Source organism: Monodon monoceros, unplaced genomic scaffold (assembly GCF_005190385.1).
Source record: "Monodon monoceros isolate NGI ecotype Baffin Bay Population unplaced genomic scaffold, NGI_Narwhal_1 Super_Scaffold_6, whole genome shotgun sequence".
In the NCBI taxonomy this organism is placed as follows: Eukaryota; Metazoa; Chordata; class Mammalia; order Artiodactyla; family Monodontidae; genus Monodon; species Monodon monoceros.
The window spans coordinates 81315463-81328899 of NW_021703783.1; the positions used below are offsets into that span (position 1 = coordinate 81315463).

At 36.2% G+C, this 13437-nt stretch overlaps 1 protein-coding gene across 1 annotated transcript in view; it reads right to left on the reverse strand.

Annotated features, from left to right (window-relative positions):
* Positions 1-3347: 3347 nt before the first annotated feature.
* Positions 3348-13437, reverse strand: part of NUP37 (nucleoporin 37) — a 41263-nt gene continuing 31173 nt past the window's right edge. The window contains exons 7-10 of the mRNA XM_029206573.1: positions 6944-7125; positions 6414-6464; positions 4311-4404; positions 3348-3605 (exon numbers count right to left, since the gene is read on the reverse strand). Of these exons, the coding sequence (XP_029062406.1) occupies positions 3492-3605; positions 4311-4404; positions 6414-6464; positions 6944-7125 (441 nt within the window). The 3' untranslated portion in view covers positions 3348-3491. The remainder of the gene's footprint in view (positions 3606-4310; positions 4405-6413; positions 6465-6943; positions 7126-13437) is intronic.

The following is a 13437-nucleotide window of genomic DNA, read 5'->3' on the forward strand; positions in this document are numbered from 1 at the left end:
GGTAGTGTATTGTGTTAAAAGTTAGTGGAGAAGGCAAACAACTTTATAACAAAGACATGAGTTATACAGAAATAAGCTCATCCAAAGAAATTTCCAGGCAAACGTAACTTGATCCTCATAAGGGCAACAATTGTTTTTACTAAGGTAGTTCAAAGAACAGCTGAAAAGGTCAGCAAGAAGATTCAATGCTTTTGATTTCCCATGAAGTCTGTGTCCATGCATGCAAAAGAAACTCGTTGAGTTTGAGTAATGGATATGTCATCAAATGTGTATTCGATTTTGTTTTTGTGAAATGAGATTCTCAAAGCTGATATCCTAATTGTTGTGTTACTGTGCTTAGTGAACAAATGGTTGCTATAAATTAAAGCCACGTTAATAATAACGACAAAACTTCTACCTATGTTTTATATGGCATATTTCTTTAAATGTATAATTAGAAACAAATGTTAGCTGTTTTGAAATTCTTTTTCAATGCCTTGTTAAAAATAAATGTTTTTGAATGAGCAAGGTGTTAAAGAAACAGGGTGTTCTCTCCTGTCCCTGTTGTTGCGCATACCAACAGCTTAATAAAGATATACTGGAACAGAATGCTGCTTCTGAGGACCTGACCAGGCTCTTACCAGGAATATGTGGAAATGGACCATCATAATAGTCATTTTTACTTTAAAATATTTTATTTGGGCCCAGAACTAAGGGTATTACTGGTATGGTCTAAAGTTGGGTTAAACTGAGTTTAACTTTTTGAGCTACAAAAAAATATGGGGAATAATCTGGAGCAAATAACTTTTTCTCTCTTCAGAAATTAGTCTTGGGCACAATACTGTCTCATAACTTCCCAATCAGCATTTCTGGGATAATGTCAGATTTTGGACAATTACAAAAAACCAGACACAAATGTGCAAACCAGATTTCAATTTCTTCTCCACTGACATGAGATTTAAAACAGCAACAGGAACATTTCTAGGTCAGTGTCAATATGTAGTCACAAATTACCAAAGTAAAACAAATTGGCGAGCATGGGTGTGCAATTTTGTGTTTTTGGCATGGGAGAGACATTGAAATATTCACAACATACAAGCCAAATCATAAAAATAAAATGAGACTTATGATCCCATCATTTTGAAAGAGTAGATTTAGTTCTGACATCTTGCAGATTTGTGATATCCTGACTTTTGCTTCAACAGTCCTAAATAACACAAGTTTTAGAACATAAGCACAACATTTTTTTCTTTCTAAAATGTTTGTAAGTGAAGCAATCCTGAGGAAAACAATTTCAACAGAAGAAAAACCTCTTAGGCATATTTATAAACAAACAAGGAAAAACTACAACACACAAACACACACAATCAGATCTCATATTATTTATCAGGAATTAGAAGTGATGACCAATAATTACTTCCCCATTAAACATTTCCTCCTGTTTCAGTCTAATTTAAACATAGTTAACTAAGAACAAAGTTTACTAAGGAAGAAGAATATCATTATACCATTTAAAATAATTGAACACACTAAAGTTTAGCAACAAAGTAGAAGCTGGAAAATCATCAGATAGCCTATATATGAGATCTAAAGAAAGGAAGGTTAGAATTCTCAATGCCTACTCAGTATAAAATGTATACCACTCCTGAAACTAAGAGCTAAAGACATTCCTCTCATTTCTTGAGACTGTCTTATCTCAGAGTCACATTAATTTACAAATGTAACCACCATTTTCTCTCTTTGAGGGTAACACTTCCTGCCTCTCTTTGGCATAATTGTATTTACAGTTTTTTTCTCCGTTTGTCCCCTAAGACAGTAGCTCCAATGGGTAATTTCATCAGACAACTTCTATAAACCTTTTTCCAGAGGATTTCCTAGATACCCAAATACCCGAGCCCCAACATAGGCCCTTCTCCAATCTCCATTCCTAAACCCACTCAATTCCTAAGTCAACTTTTCTAAGTATAAGACAATTTTCAAAAAAAAAAATTTTTTTTTCAAATATACTGGCCCAATTTGTCACTTTTGAAATACACCCTGAAATGACAAATTCTTACAAATTCTTTGCCCCTTCTTGATGCTTTTAGGGTTCTCTGTCCCATCACAGAGACTGTTAAAGGGAACCACGTCAAAAGTCCCTCACCTTTGCCTTAAGTTCAAAATCTGCTTATGAAGGGGTAAAAGAAAATATTTTTAATATTTGGTAATAGTATTTTACTGTATTAAATAATTAACTCGGGAATTGCTATGCTGTACAATATTTCATCTGTAATTTAACACACGTAACAGTTTATACCAAACATCTACATGATTACAAAATTTTACTAAATTAAAAAAAAATTACCTGCAGCAATTCCATAGCTCTTAAAGATAATTTTGATTTCATAAAATACTTATTTAAGACATCTTATGAATAGAAAACTTGAGTAAAAAATATTTATTGGCATTATTAAAAATAAATTTCCAGTTCTTCAAAAACAAGAACTATCCATCTCTGAAAAAATTAATAATACCTACAAATCCCTGAACTGTGCGAGACATATTAGGTATTTTCATTCACCTTCACTTAATCCTCACAGTAACTTCATGAGACAGTGATTCCTATCTCCATTTTACAGCATGAAATGCAACTTCAGAGAGGGCATTAACTTCCAGGAATGCAGAGTTTGTAGAAATTTATTTAGCTCTATTATACTCCTCTGATTGATTAGATCATGATGTGACATGGCTGTCTTACACAATTTACTTCAATGATCTTGAGGAGGGTGAATATAGTTCTACTGCCACTAGGTGCCATCTCAAAAATGTTTAAGTTTGGTAAGAATGGTGAAGATTTATAAAAGGCGGAGGCTGTTAAAGGTATTAAATTATAAGTTATTTTTCAAGGTAAGCTTTATCCCATATACCAGATGTTCTGAGAACGCTGAGAGGTCCAGTCAAAAGGAATTTGCATACAGTAAATAAGTAGGGTTGAGTTACATAATGAGTCACATTTTAAAGAAATTGAGAATCATTTCTTATATTAAATTGAAGGATAATCCTTTATAATTACTGAGGAAGTTTTAATAAGACCCCTACATATATAGGTTGCTAACAAAAATGCATATACATTCATCCCCACATATACATTCAACCATTTCCAGAGTAACACTGAAAGGAGACCTTTTTTCCTTTTGTAAATGTTTGTGTCTTTGAGAATTAGGAAAACATGTATTTAAGGTATAGAAGATAGGATACACTTTGGAAAGTCCTGTGATAAAGTCAAAAACATTACGTTTCCTTAATCATCTCTTTTCTAGAGCTGCTGAGTCAACTGTAGTCTTAAAGATGACTAAAAATACACAGAATAGAGTAGGAAAATAATTTTTAAACCATCAACATTTTATTTAAAAAAAGCAACAATTGGAACATTTCTAGATCTTACAGTATATATTTGATACAAAAATAAGGAGTTCTCCAAAATACATACTAAAAATACAGTTTTATGGATCTAGGTACACAGAAAATTTATTTTACATTTCAGTCACCCAAAATAACAGCTTGTGGTCTCCTCCGATTGCACATAGTGGGAGACTTCTATGCCAGGAAAGGCCAGATCCAACGGCTACAGAACCAACGAGGATGGGCTATAGAATATGTGAAGAATTAAAGAAGCTCAATACATTACCAACATTAATAAATAAAAACTACACTTCAAAAATAAGAAATGCATTGAAAAATTGTCTTTTTTTATAGTGGAAACAGAATTAAAAAATGTGCTCCCTCATAGGTGAAATACACATTAGAAGGATACAAATAATCTGAATAATTGGTGCAGTCCAGATTCAAACATTTTTGCAGTCTAAACCAACCAAGCAAGCAAAATTACTACATTTAAATGAAGAAGGAAATAGAAGAAATAAAATGTTTCTTACATGAATATTGGCAAAAAGCCTGTTACCACTGGTGATTTAAACATCAAAAAATGCTTTTTCGGGCTTCCCTGGTGGCGCAGTGGTTGAAAGTCCACCTGCCGATGCAGAGGACACGGGTTCGTGCCCCGGTCTGGGAAGATCCCACATGCCGCGGAGCGGCTGGGCCCGTGAGCCATGGCCGCTGAGCATGCGCATCCGGAGCCTGTGCTCCACAACGGGAGAGGCCACAACAGTGAGGGGCACGCGTACGCAAAAAAAAAAAAAAAAAAAAAAAAAATGCTTTGTCTTTCCAATTGAAGCAGGTAATAGATATTCATAAATGTTTTAGTTACACATTACAAATCTGGGGGGCTAAAACGAGAAAAGTAGAAAACACAAATTTAAAACCACATATGCCACCAAACATCTCCACATTACCTGAGGGTGTCCTAAATGATGAATTTGAAACTGGCTTGCCATTTTGCCAGGATAACCAGTGGTTGCAAACAAGTTTTCATTAATTGTGGACCACCTAAGAAAAGACAAAGGATGAAAAGCAGTACAGAATCCTACAGACAACTATATGCTTTTCTAAGATTGGCTATTTCTTTTTATACAAAAATGATAATTTTATAACCCTAAATTTGATAATATGGCTTTACAATCAGACTGGGAATTCCGGGAAGTTAGCTATAAATACTTTCTCATTCTGTGAATATTTATTAAGTGCTTATCATGTGCCACTTTGTTAAATTACAAAGTTACACAAGGTTAGCAGTTCCTTATAACAAAAAGGCTGACAGTATGATAGGAGATACAAACAAGGAATCAGACAGAAAATATTTCACAGTACAATACATTAAAAAAAACCCATACATTTAATGTTTTTATTGACATTTGTTTTAAAATTAGTGATAAACTTATGAGTTTAAACTCCTTGGAATGATGTAAACACCTGGAATATATAGATGTTTAAATATTCAAGTATTAAGGCATCACAGATATTGGAATATAATGAATGATCAAGTGTTAATGGAGCTCCAGCAACAAGCCCAGCACTATAATAAGTGCAGTAGGGGAGGTACAGGGGGAAAAAAAAAGATTCCTTGACAAAAAACAAACAAACAAAAAACCTGCTAAAGTCTAGTTATTATTTTAATGTGTGGCAGACATTATGAGTTGCTTGTCCAACAGCCAGCCATTCTGCCTTTTTTCTGTGCTAACTGAACCCCAACTATGTTCTGGCACAATGTGTCTAACCCCAAGGGATGAGACACAACTGGTATAAGGCAAAGATAGCAATCCCCAATAAAAGGGGTGCTCCTTCGTCTCCACTTATTTTGGACAATGTGGTATGAGGCTATGGTGCCTGGAACTCTGGCAGTCATCTTGTGACTGGGAAGCAAGAAGCCAAAGCCTGTCGTTGAGGATGGCAGAGAGAAAGGTCTGAACTCTTAATGACATCAGTGAGCTACTAAACCAATCCTCAGGCCACCTCCTCCAGACTTAGGTACCATAGTTTGTTGATTTTCTTTTTAGCAACTGGAAGAAAAATGTTTAAAACTGAAGTATAGTTCATTTACAATATCGTGCTAGTTTCAGTGATACAGAACGGTGATTCACTTACAAATACATATATGTATATATGTATTTCTTTCCCTTATAAGTTATTACAAAATATTGAGTATAGTTCTCTATGCTATATAGTAGGTCCTTGTTGGTTATCTATTTTATATATAGTACTGTGTATGTGTTAATCCCAAACTCCTAATTTATCCCTCCCCCACCCCACTTTCCCCTTTGGTAACCACAAGTTTGTTGTCTATGTCTGTGAGTCTACAGTTTGTTGATTTTAAAATGTGTATTTGCTCACATCTCTGAAATCAGGATGCATCTTATAATCTATGGCATTCTTACATTTAGTTGAATATATTTTTTCTTAGGAATACATAAAATAATAGTGTTTTATTGGGGGTATTTTAGATTTGATGAAATACAGTATATAATAAATGTTCTACTGACTTTAGTCTCTGTTAGTAAATTTTCCTGAGGCCGAAAGCACCCTAATAACTATACTATACAATGCAGTATTACATAAAAATGAATCAAAAAGAACAAGTACCTTAATTTACATAGAAAAAAGGTCACAGATATATAATATCCAGTGTGTTCTCATTTAAAGAACAACAATGTAGTTCATATGCATAAATGTGGGTCCACCTACATTTTACGTCTTTATCAGCACAAAAAATAAGAAAGCATATGCTCCAAATTGTTGAGGTGGCATGGGTGGAGTGGCAACATTTTGTATTTTATAAAAATTTTCAAAGAAAATATTGGAAAACAATCTCTCACCCAGACCAAAAGACAAAAGCAAAGATTTAGTAAAGTAAAACATCCATTTATAAAAGAATCAGAGAAAAAGAAAAAAATCAGTGCAAAGGAGAGGACTGGGAAAGTATTCCAGGAGTTGGTGCAGCATGAGCAAAGTAGCCAAATTCAGAAAATGGAATTATAACCCCAACAAAAATGGTACATTACCTGAATAAGCAGGCTCGATCCATGTGGACAGGTCTCTTATCTTGAGGGTAACTAAAAGGTAATATTTTATGTTTTATGAATTATGTGTTGGTCTTAAGTAGAGGGACTTAAGGTTTAAAAAGTATTTTCTCTTTAAGGAACACAATGCCCAAGGTATGTAAACTGTGGCAAAATTCCAAATAAGCACTGAATTAAAATAGCTGAAATATGATAAAGACATAAACATGATTTAGAACCATTGCAGAACACCATCATTCAACAGGGTCAGTGTTTTTTCTTCTTTTTTTTAACATAAGTAAACACTGCTCAGATCAAAGATCTCCTCCTCTGCCATTTTTCTTTGTTATTCTCAAAGTAAATCTGTAAAAGCCATCTCTGTTACATAAAAGCCCATAGCTCTGGCCCTTCTACAGGAAAGACTTGTTTTTGCTCTATAGTGTGGCCCAGGTATACAAGAATGGGTCAATGGATCATATAGCAATAGTGACTGATTTTTGGGTAAGCAATAGATAAATATACTAAGGAAGTACCTGGACCGAGTAATATCCCAAATTAACCAATCATTCCCTGCAACAGCTCCAACTTTGAAGGTGTTTTTTAAGCACCAGTGTGCTGACATTAATGGCATCTGTTCTGATTCAAGAGATAAAATAGCCTGTTGAGCCAAAAGATCATAAAACCGAATTGTTCCATTCTTCTCTGCAACCATCAACTGTAAGACAGAAAAATAAAGAAAATTCAACCACCTAATTTACTAAATCTGAGAAGGAGGCAGAGATTCAATGTCATACATATAGTAAAATGTAAACATTTGCATATATTACAAATCGGAGATCAAATGCAAAGGAAATAAGACAAGCCTAGGTAAAAATCTCTATCAAATATTAAAAAATCTCATAGAAAATGGGCAAAAGACAGACATAAGAAAATTGGATACAATTTAAAATGATTATGTATGACGGTCACCAGGAAGAAGAGATCAGCCTAAAGATTCATTCTGGGTAAATTATACATACATACACACACACACACATACACACACACACACACACACACAAACACAAACACGAGTTATTCACAGTAGGTAAGGTTCTATAAAGTTGCTGCAAACACTGAATTAGTGGGTATCAAACCACTGATCCTAAAGGAAATTAAAGGGTTCAGTTCTATGAGTCTTTGATCACATTTTTGTCAACTGATCAATACATAATCTTGTGTGTTTCTGTTTAAAGACGTCTTATTTGGGCTTCCCTGGTGGAGCAGTGGTTGACAATCCGCCTACCGATGCAGTGGATACGGGTTCGTGCCCCGGTCCGGGAAGATCCCACATGCCGCGGAGCGGCTGGGCCCGTGAGCCATGGCCGCTGAGCCTGCGCGTCCGGAGCCTGTGCTCCGCAACGGGAGAGGCCGCAACAGTGAGAGGCCCGCGTACCGCAAAAAAAAAAAAGAGAAAAAAAAAAGAGAAAGATGTCTTATTTAATACATATTGATTCATTAACACAGAACTCACAGGGAGCAGCACTGTAACTCATGCCTGAACAAAGCTTACCTAACACGTATTTTCTCCATAAGGCATATCAGAGCCTTCCTGCACTTAGAAACACTAGGTAGCTCTTTAGCACTGTGCTTGGGGGCCATTTTACACAGTGAAAGAAACTGTCAACAAAAAGCATAAAAATGTGGCACTAAATAGACTATGAATAGGATACTTGTTTACAGTATGAGAGCTAAAACAAGAAGGCAGAGTACTGCCTTATTCAGCCTTAGCTGAGAATGTGCACATTAGCCAACTCAAATTTTTTGTTGCTCTGTGCATGTCTGTGACTGTCAAAATCTGATGGTATTGATTTTGGGGTTACAAATAAATTTTAGTGATTAGGCAAATTTGCAAGTGTGGAATCTGTGGATAATGAAGATCTACTGTATACACACATGTATATGTAAAACACTATGTTATGTTCAACAGAAGTCCATGGTAAAAGACATGATCCTGGATCTCAAGAAACTTTCCATCTAGAGAAGAGGTGAAAAAAAACGGATCATAATTTTAGGCGAAATATAGTGGGATGCAAAAGAAGTAGTGATTATTTAGAACATGGGTAGTCTTTAAAATTAGGGGATTCTTAAGAGAAAAGGTGGAATTTAAAACTATCCTCGGAGGGCTTCCCTGGTGGCGCAGTGGTTAAGGGGCCCGTGAGCCATGGCAGCTGAGCCTGCGCGTCCGGAGCCTGTGCTCCGCAACGGGAGAGGCCACAACAGTGAGAGGCCTGCGTACTGCAAAACCAAAAAAAAAAACAACAAAAAAACCCCAAACTATTCTCGGGACTTCCCTGGTGGTCCAGTGGTTAGGACTTCGTCTTGCAATGCAGGGAGTGCAGGTTAGATCCGGGTTGAGGAGCTAAGATCCCACATGCCTCGGGGCCAAAGAACCAATAGAAGAAACAGAAGCAATATTGTAACAAGTTCAATAAAGACTTAAAAAAAAGTGGTCCAATTCAAAAAATCTTTTAAAAAATAAATGAAACTATTCTCAATAACAGGAAGTCAATGACAAATATACAACAAAAACAAGTGCAACATTGAGCTTTCCATGCCCTGCCTTATTTAATCCTTGTAACCAGTATCTGAGGAAATTGCTATCATTAATCCCATTTTTCAGAAAGGAGACTGAGGTGCAGAGTGATTAACTAACTTGTTGAAGATCTCACCACTAGCCTGTGGCAGAGGCTGGATTTGAACTCAGGTCTGAACCCAGGTCTAACTACAGTGCACATGTTCCTTACTACAAGCCTAGATTATCAAGATTGGTAAGTGGTCTGGTGTGCTATGTATAGTCAAGGGTGGGGAAGGACGGGAAATGGGAGACCAAGGAAGGCTTACTTGGATGTAGTAAAAATACTTGAGACTTTGAGCCTGTCTATAAAAATCTTGAGAATTTCAGGCATAGCTTATGAACAATGGAAGGGCCAAGTCTATCTGGCCCAGGACCTAAGCTCGGAGAGCCAATAAAGCATGGCAGGTTACGAGTGCAGCTTCTTCAGTCAGGCTACCTGGTTCCGCTCTCAGGAGCTATAAGATCTTGAGCACACAGGGCTAATACAGTATCTGCTTCACAGGGCTGTTGGGGAGGATGGTACCAGTTAATACAGTTGACCCTTGAATAAGATGGGGAGAGCCTTAGGGCAACTGACCCTTTGCACTGTTGAAAATCTGTATATAACTTATAGTTGGCGCTCTGTATCTGCGGTTCCTCCCTATTCACGGTTCCTGCATCTGCAGTTTCAACCAACCAAAGATCATTTAGTACTGTAGTATTTACTACTGAAAAAAAAAATCTGTGTATAAGTGGATCTGTGTAGTTCAAATCCATGTTGTTCAAGGGTTAACTGTACATGTTAAAGTGCTTAGAACTGCTTTAGCACAGAGTAGGCACTCAGAAAACATTAGCTATTATAGTTTGAAGTCAGACCGAAAACTACTTTCTAGCAAAAAAAATTTATTTTGGTTATTTACTGTTTCTAAAACTGTGCTCAATGGTGACTTTTTTTTTTTTTTGTTGTTGTTGAAAGAGCAGATAGAGTAAAAAAGTTAATTTTTTAAGTTTCAGAATTGCTGGATCTAAAAACATTACAGGGGAATTCTTCTTGTAGGACTTTTCAGAACCATAAACAGTAATTTGTACTGACTTTTCACAGGGGAAATATCTCAAATAGCAAGGAACACTGTAGTACTTGAATCAGACTGAGGTCAAATCTGTGACTGTGTGATCTAGGGCAAATTAATCTTTTGGTGCTTCAGTTTTCTTACCTACAAAATAGACAGAATAATGCTACCTACCTGAGAGTATTTGTGAAATTATATGAGAGAACTTACATGAAGTACTCAGCACAGCTCCTGGCACTGAGAAAGCATTCAACAAATGTTGATTGTTACACCTCATTTCATTTAGTGGCTCTAACCTCTTTTCTCTTAGAGTCAGAGAAAAGGATGTCCTCAGTCCCAACTCTCTGATCCCATGCCATCCTAAATGCTTGCTTCTGTTATCACTACCTGCTGAAATCCTAGCTCCAACTGTGGTTTATTGGATTTAAGAGCTTCGCTTCTAGAGATCTTCTGACTTTTGTAACTTGATGATGATGACGATGATGTATCACCACGCGCCGTGTGGGATCCCCGACCAGGGATCAAACCCAGGCCCCGGCAGTGAAAGTGCTGAGTCCTAACCACTGGACTGCCAGGGTATTCCCTATAACTTTATTATTAAATGCTAGTGTTTGCTTTGTGCTTTCCACATTACATAGCTCTTTTGTGTACTTTATATCTTACAAGATTTTCGTAAGAATTTTATGATATAGGTGATCATGAACCCATCTCTCTTTCTTCTCTGGCTCCCTCATTTTCATCAAGACCAAGCATAACAAAACAAAATTCTGGGCTTCATCTGATATGGCAGACCAATAAGAACCACTAGATTGTTTCAGTAGTAATAATAGTGTCAACAATGACAAGCAGCTGAAATTGACTGAGTGCTTATTATGTATCAGGTTTTCTTTTAAGGACTTTATAAGTGTTCACTCATTTAATCTTCATGAGCTTCCGTTTTACAAGATGAGGAATTGAAGGTAGTGATTGAGAGAGGTTTTGTAACTTGCCAGAGATCATACAGCTAGTAACTGGTAAAACTGGGATTTGACTCGGGGTAGTTAACTCAAGAGTCCATACCTTTAACTGCTACTCTGTGTTGCCTTTCTGTAATTTTAGGTTTTTGAGTTTAGTAGTGACACGATGAAACTGATATTTAAATATTAGTCTAACTAAAGTACGCAAGAAGAATCAGATTGAAGAGCCAAAGATTTTAGAAACAAGGATTGGCAAGGATGACTTGTGAGAATAGAAAGGTGAGGAATACACATTAATGACCAAGGGGAATGTACTGTAGTGACAGTGAAGAAAAACTTAAAAGACCTGGAAACATTTGCATATAGGAAAGGAAGATACCAAAGATGATTTCAGGATGTTGAGTTGATGTGATTTAGAGCAGGGACTTCCCAACATTCTGAAGTCATGGAAACAAGAAAAAAAAAGGAGATGGGGTGGGGTGAAATTTCAGTGTTATATAGAAGAATAATAGAAATTAACTTAAAGCATACGGAAGAAAGGGATCTCAAATAACCATAAATTAAGATATAAGTTTTGGGATATGGGTTATAATAAACATCTAGGTCACAGTTTTTGGGTTTTTTTTTTAGGTCACAGTTTTTAAAAAGTAGCCTATGATATTTATACATGGTAATATTAACATTCTGGTAGATTCCTTGATAATGCTTCAGGTAGACTGACTCACTGCTACAGGGGAGAAATCTAGACATTAGGACCTGGATTCAGAAATAACATTTACTTACACATGGAAATAATCCCTATATATGTAATATGAACAAATTAGAAAACTGCACTCATGTACACATACAGAATATAATTCTACTGATAAAATATCCAACAGGCCTGAAACAAGTTTTCATGGAATCCCAGAGAACACACTTATGTGGTCTGGGGCATCTTGGCTCAGGATTATCTTGAAGGCTGTGAGCAGATGGGATTAAAACTTGTGTCATCATTCTACTTAACAAGATTTTGATTCCAACACTTAAAATCTGTGTAACTGTATATACATGTTTTTCTTACTTATAAGTCAGTGTGTAACTCAATGACAAGGACTTTATTCATTCCTTTATCCTCTATTATAATAAAGGGTATAGTGTGGGTGAGAACTACCCCTTACAACAATTTACAAATACATGGTTAGAGAAGAATTAGCAGTGGAGGAAGAAAAAGGGAATATACATGCATAGATGCTTAAGGGGACTAGAATAATGCAGCTTTAAAGACCAAGTGAGCAGGGTTTCAAGGCAGAAGTGATCAATAGTGTAAAAAGCTGCCTTGAGACTAAGAATGGAAGAAAAGCCCATTGGATTTGTTAAAAATATCACTGATGACTTCTGAGAGAGTAGAGGAGACTGAATAAGATTAAAGAGTTAGATCAAGGGATAGGGAAAGAGGAACTGAAGTTAAGAGGTGTAAGTGATGGGTTCAAATATTCAGAAATAAAAGGTGTGAAGAAGATAGACTAAAAAGCGGAAACAGAAGAACGTAATGGTTAAAAGACATATGGAGGAGGTTGCTTGGGTACACATGCCAATTTTTCCAGTTAGTAGCTGTGTGAACTTGGGTAAGTTACTTAACTTCTCTGAGCTTTGTTTTCCTTATCTGTGAAATGAGATCATCACAGTACCCATCTCATAAGGTTGCCATGTGGGTTAAATGACCTAACTTAATATGAAATGCTGACAATGAGCCAAGCACATATAGGTACTATGTAAGTTTCTGCCATGATTAATCAAGGTTACCTTTTTGTGCAAGTGTGAGGACAGAAAAGAGTCACGGAGAAGTATGAAGACATTAGAGGGCTATGAAAAGCAGGATGCCTAAGAACTAACATGAACTCTAGACAGTGGAAGGACTAACTTTAAGAAGATGAACATGGCAACTTCTTAGATCCTAGGGAAGGATAAAATAGAGCAATGCCCAAGAGAAGATACTGGCAAATGAGAGAACTCTTGGTGAATGGCTCCTATCTTCTCCATGAAATTAAGTTAAGGTCAATTGATAATAACTCACAGTACATTTTTGAATTTTAGAAAGCTTTACTATGAATAGGAATTGAACACCACTGCAGCTAGGTCAAATTTGCCTTATGCCACTGATGCTTTCTGTTTACACACTATGGCTCACAAGCATGGATTTAACTTTTTTTAAACAATTACTGCTTACTAGTTAGTCTAGGCATTAGTTTTTAGATCGTAACCTATCAGAGGGCATGAAAAGTGTACTCTGAATAAATGCCATTTATAGATGATGGTTGTCAAATAAAAACTTAACTGCAGAGAACTTTTAAGGTTCTAGATTAATCCAAATGCATTTGTGCCAATTAAGAGTCTCTGAGGTGGAAAAAGTCATTGATTTTTCT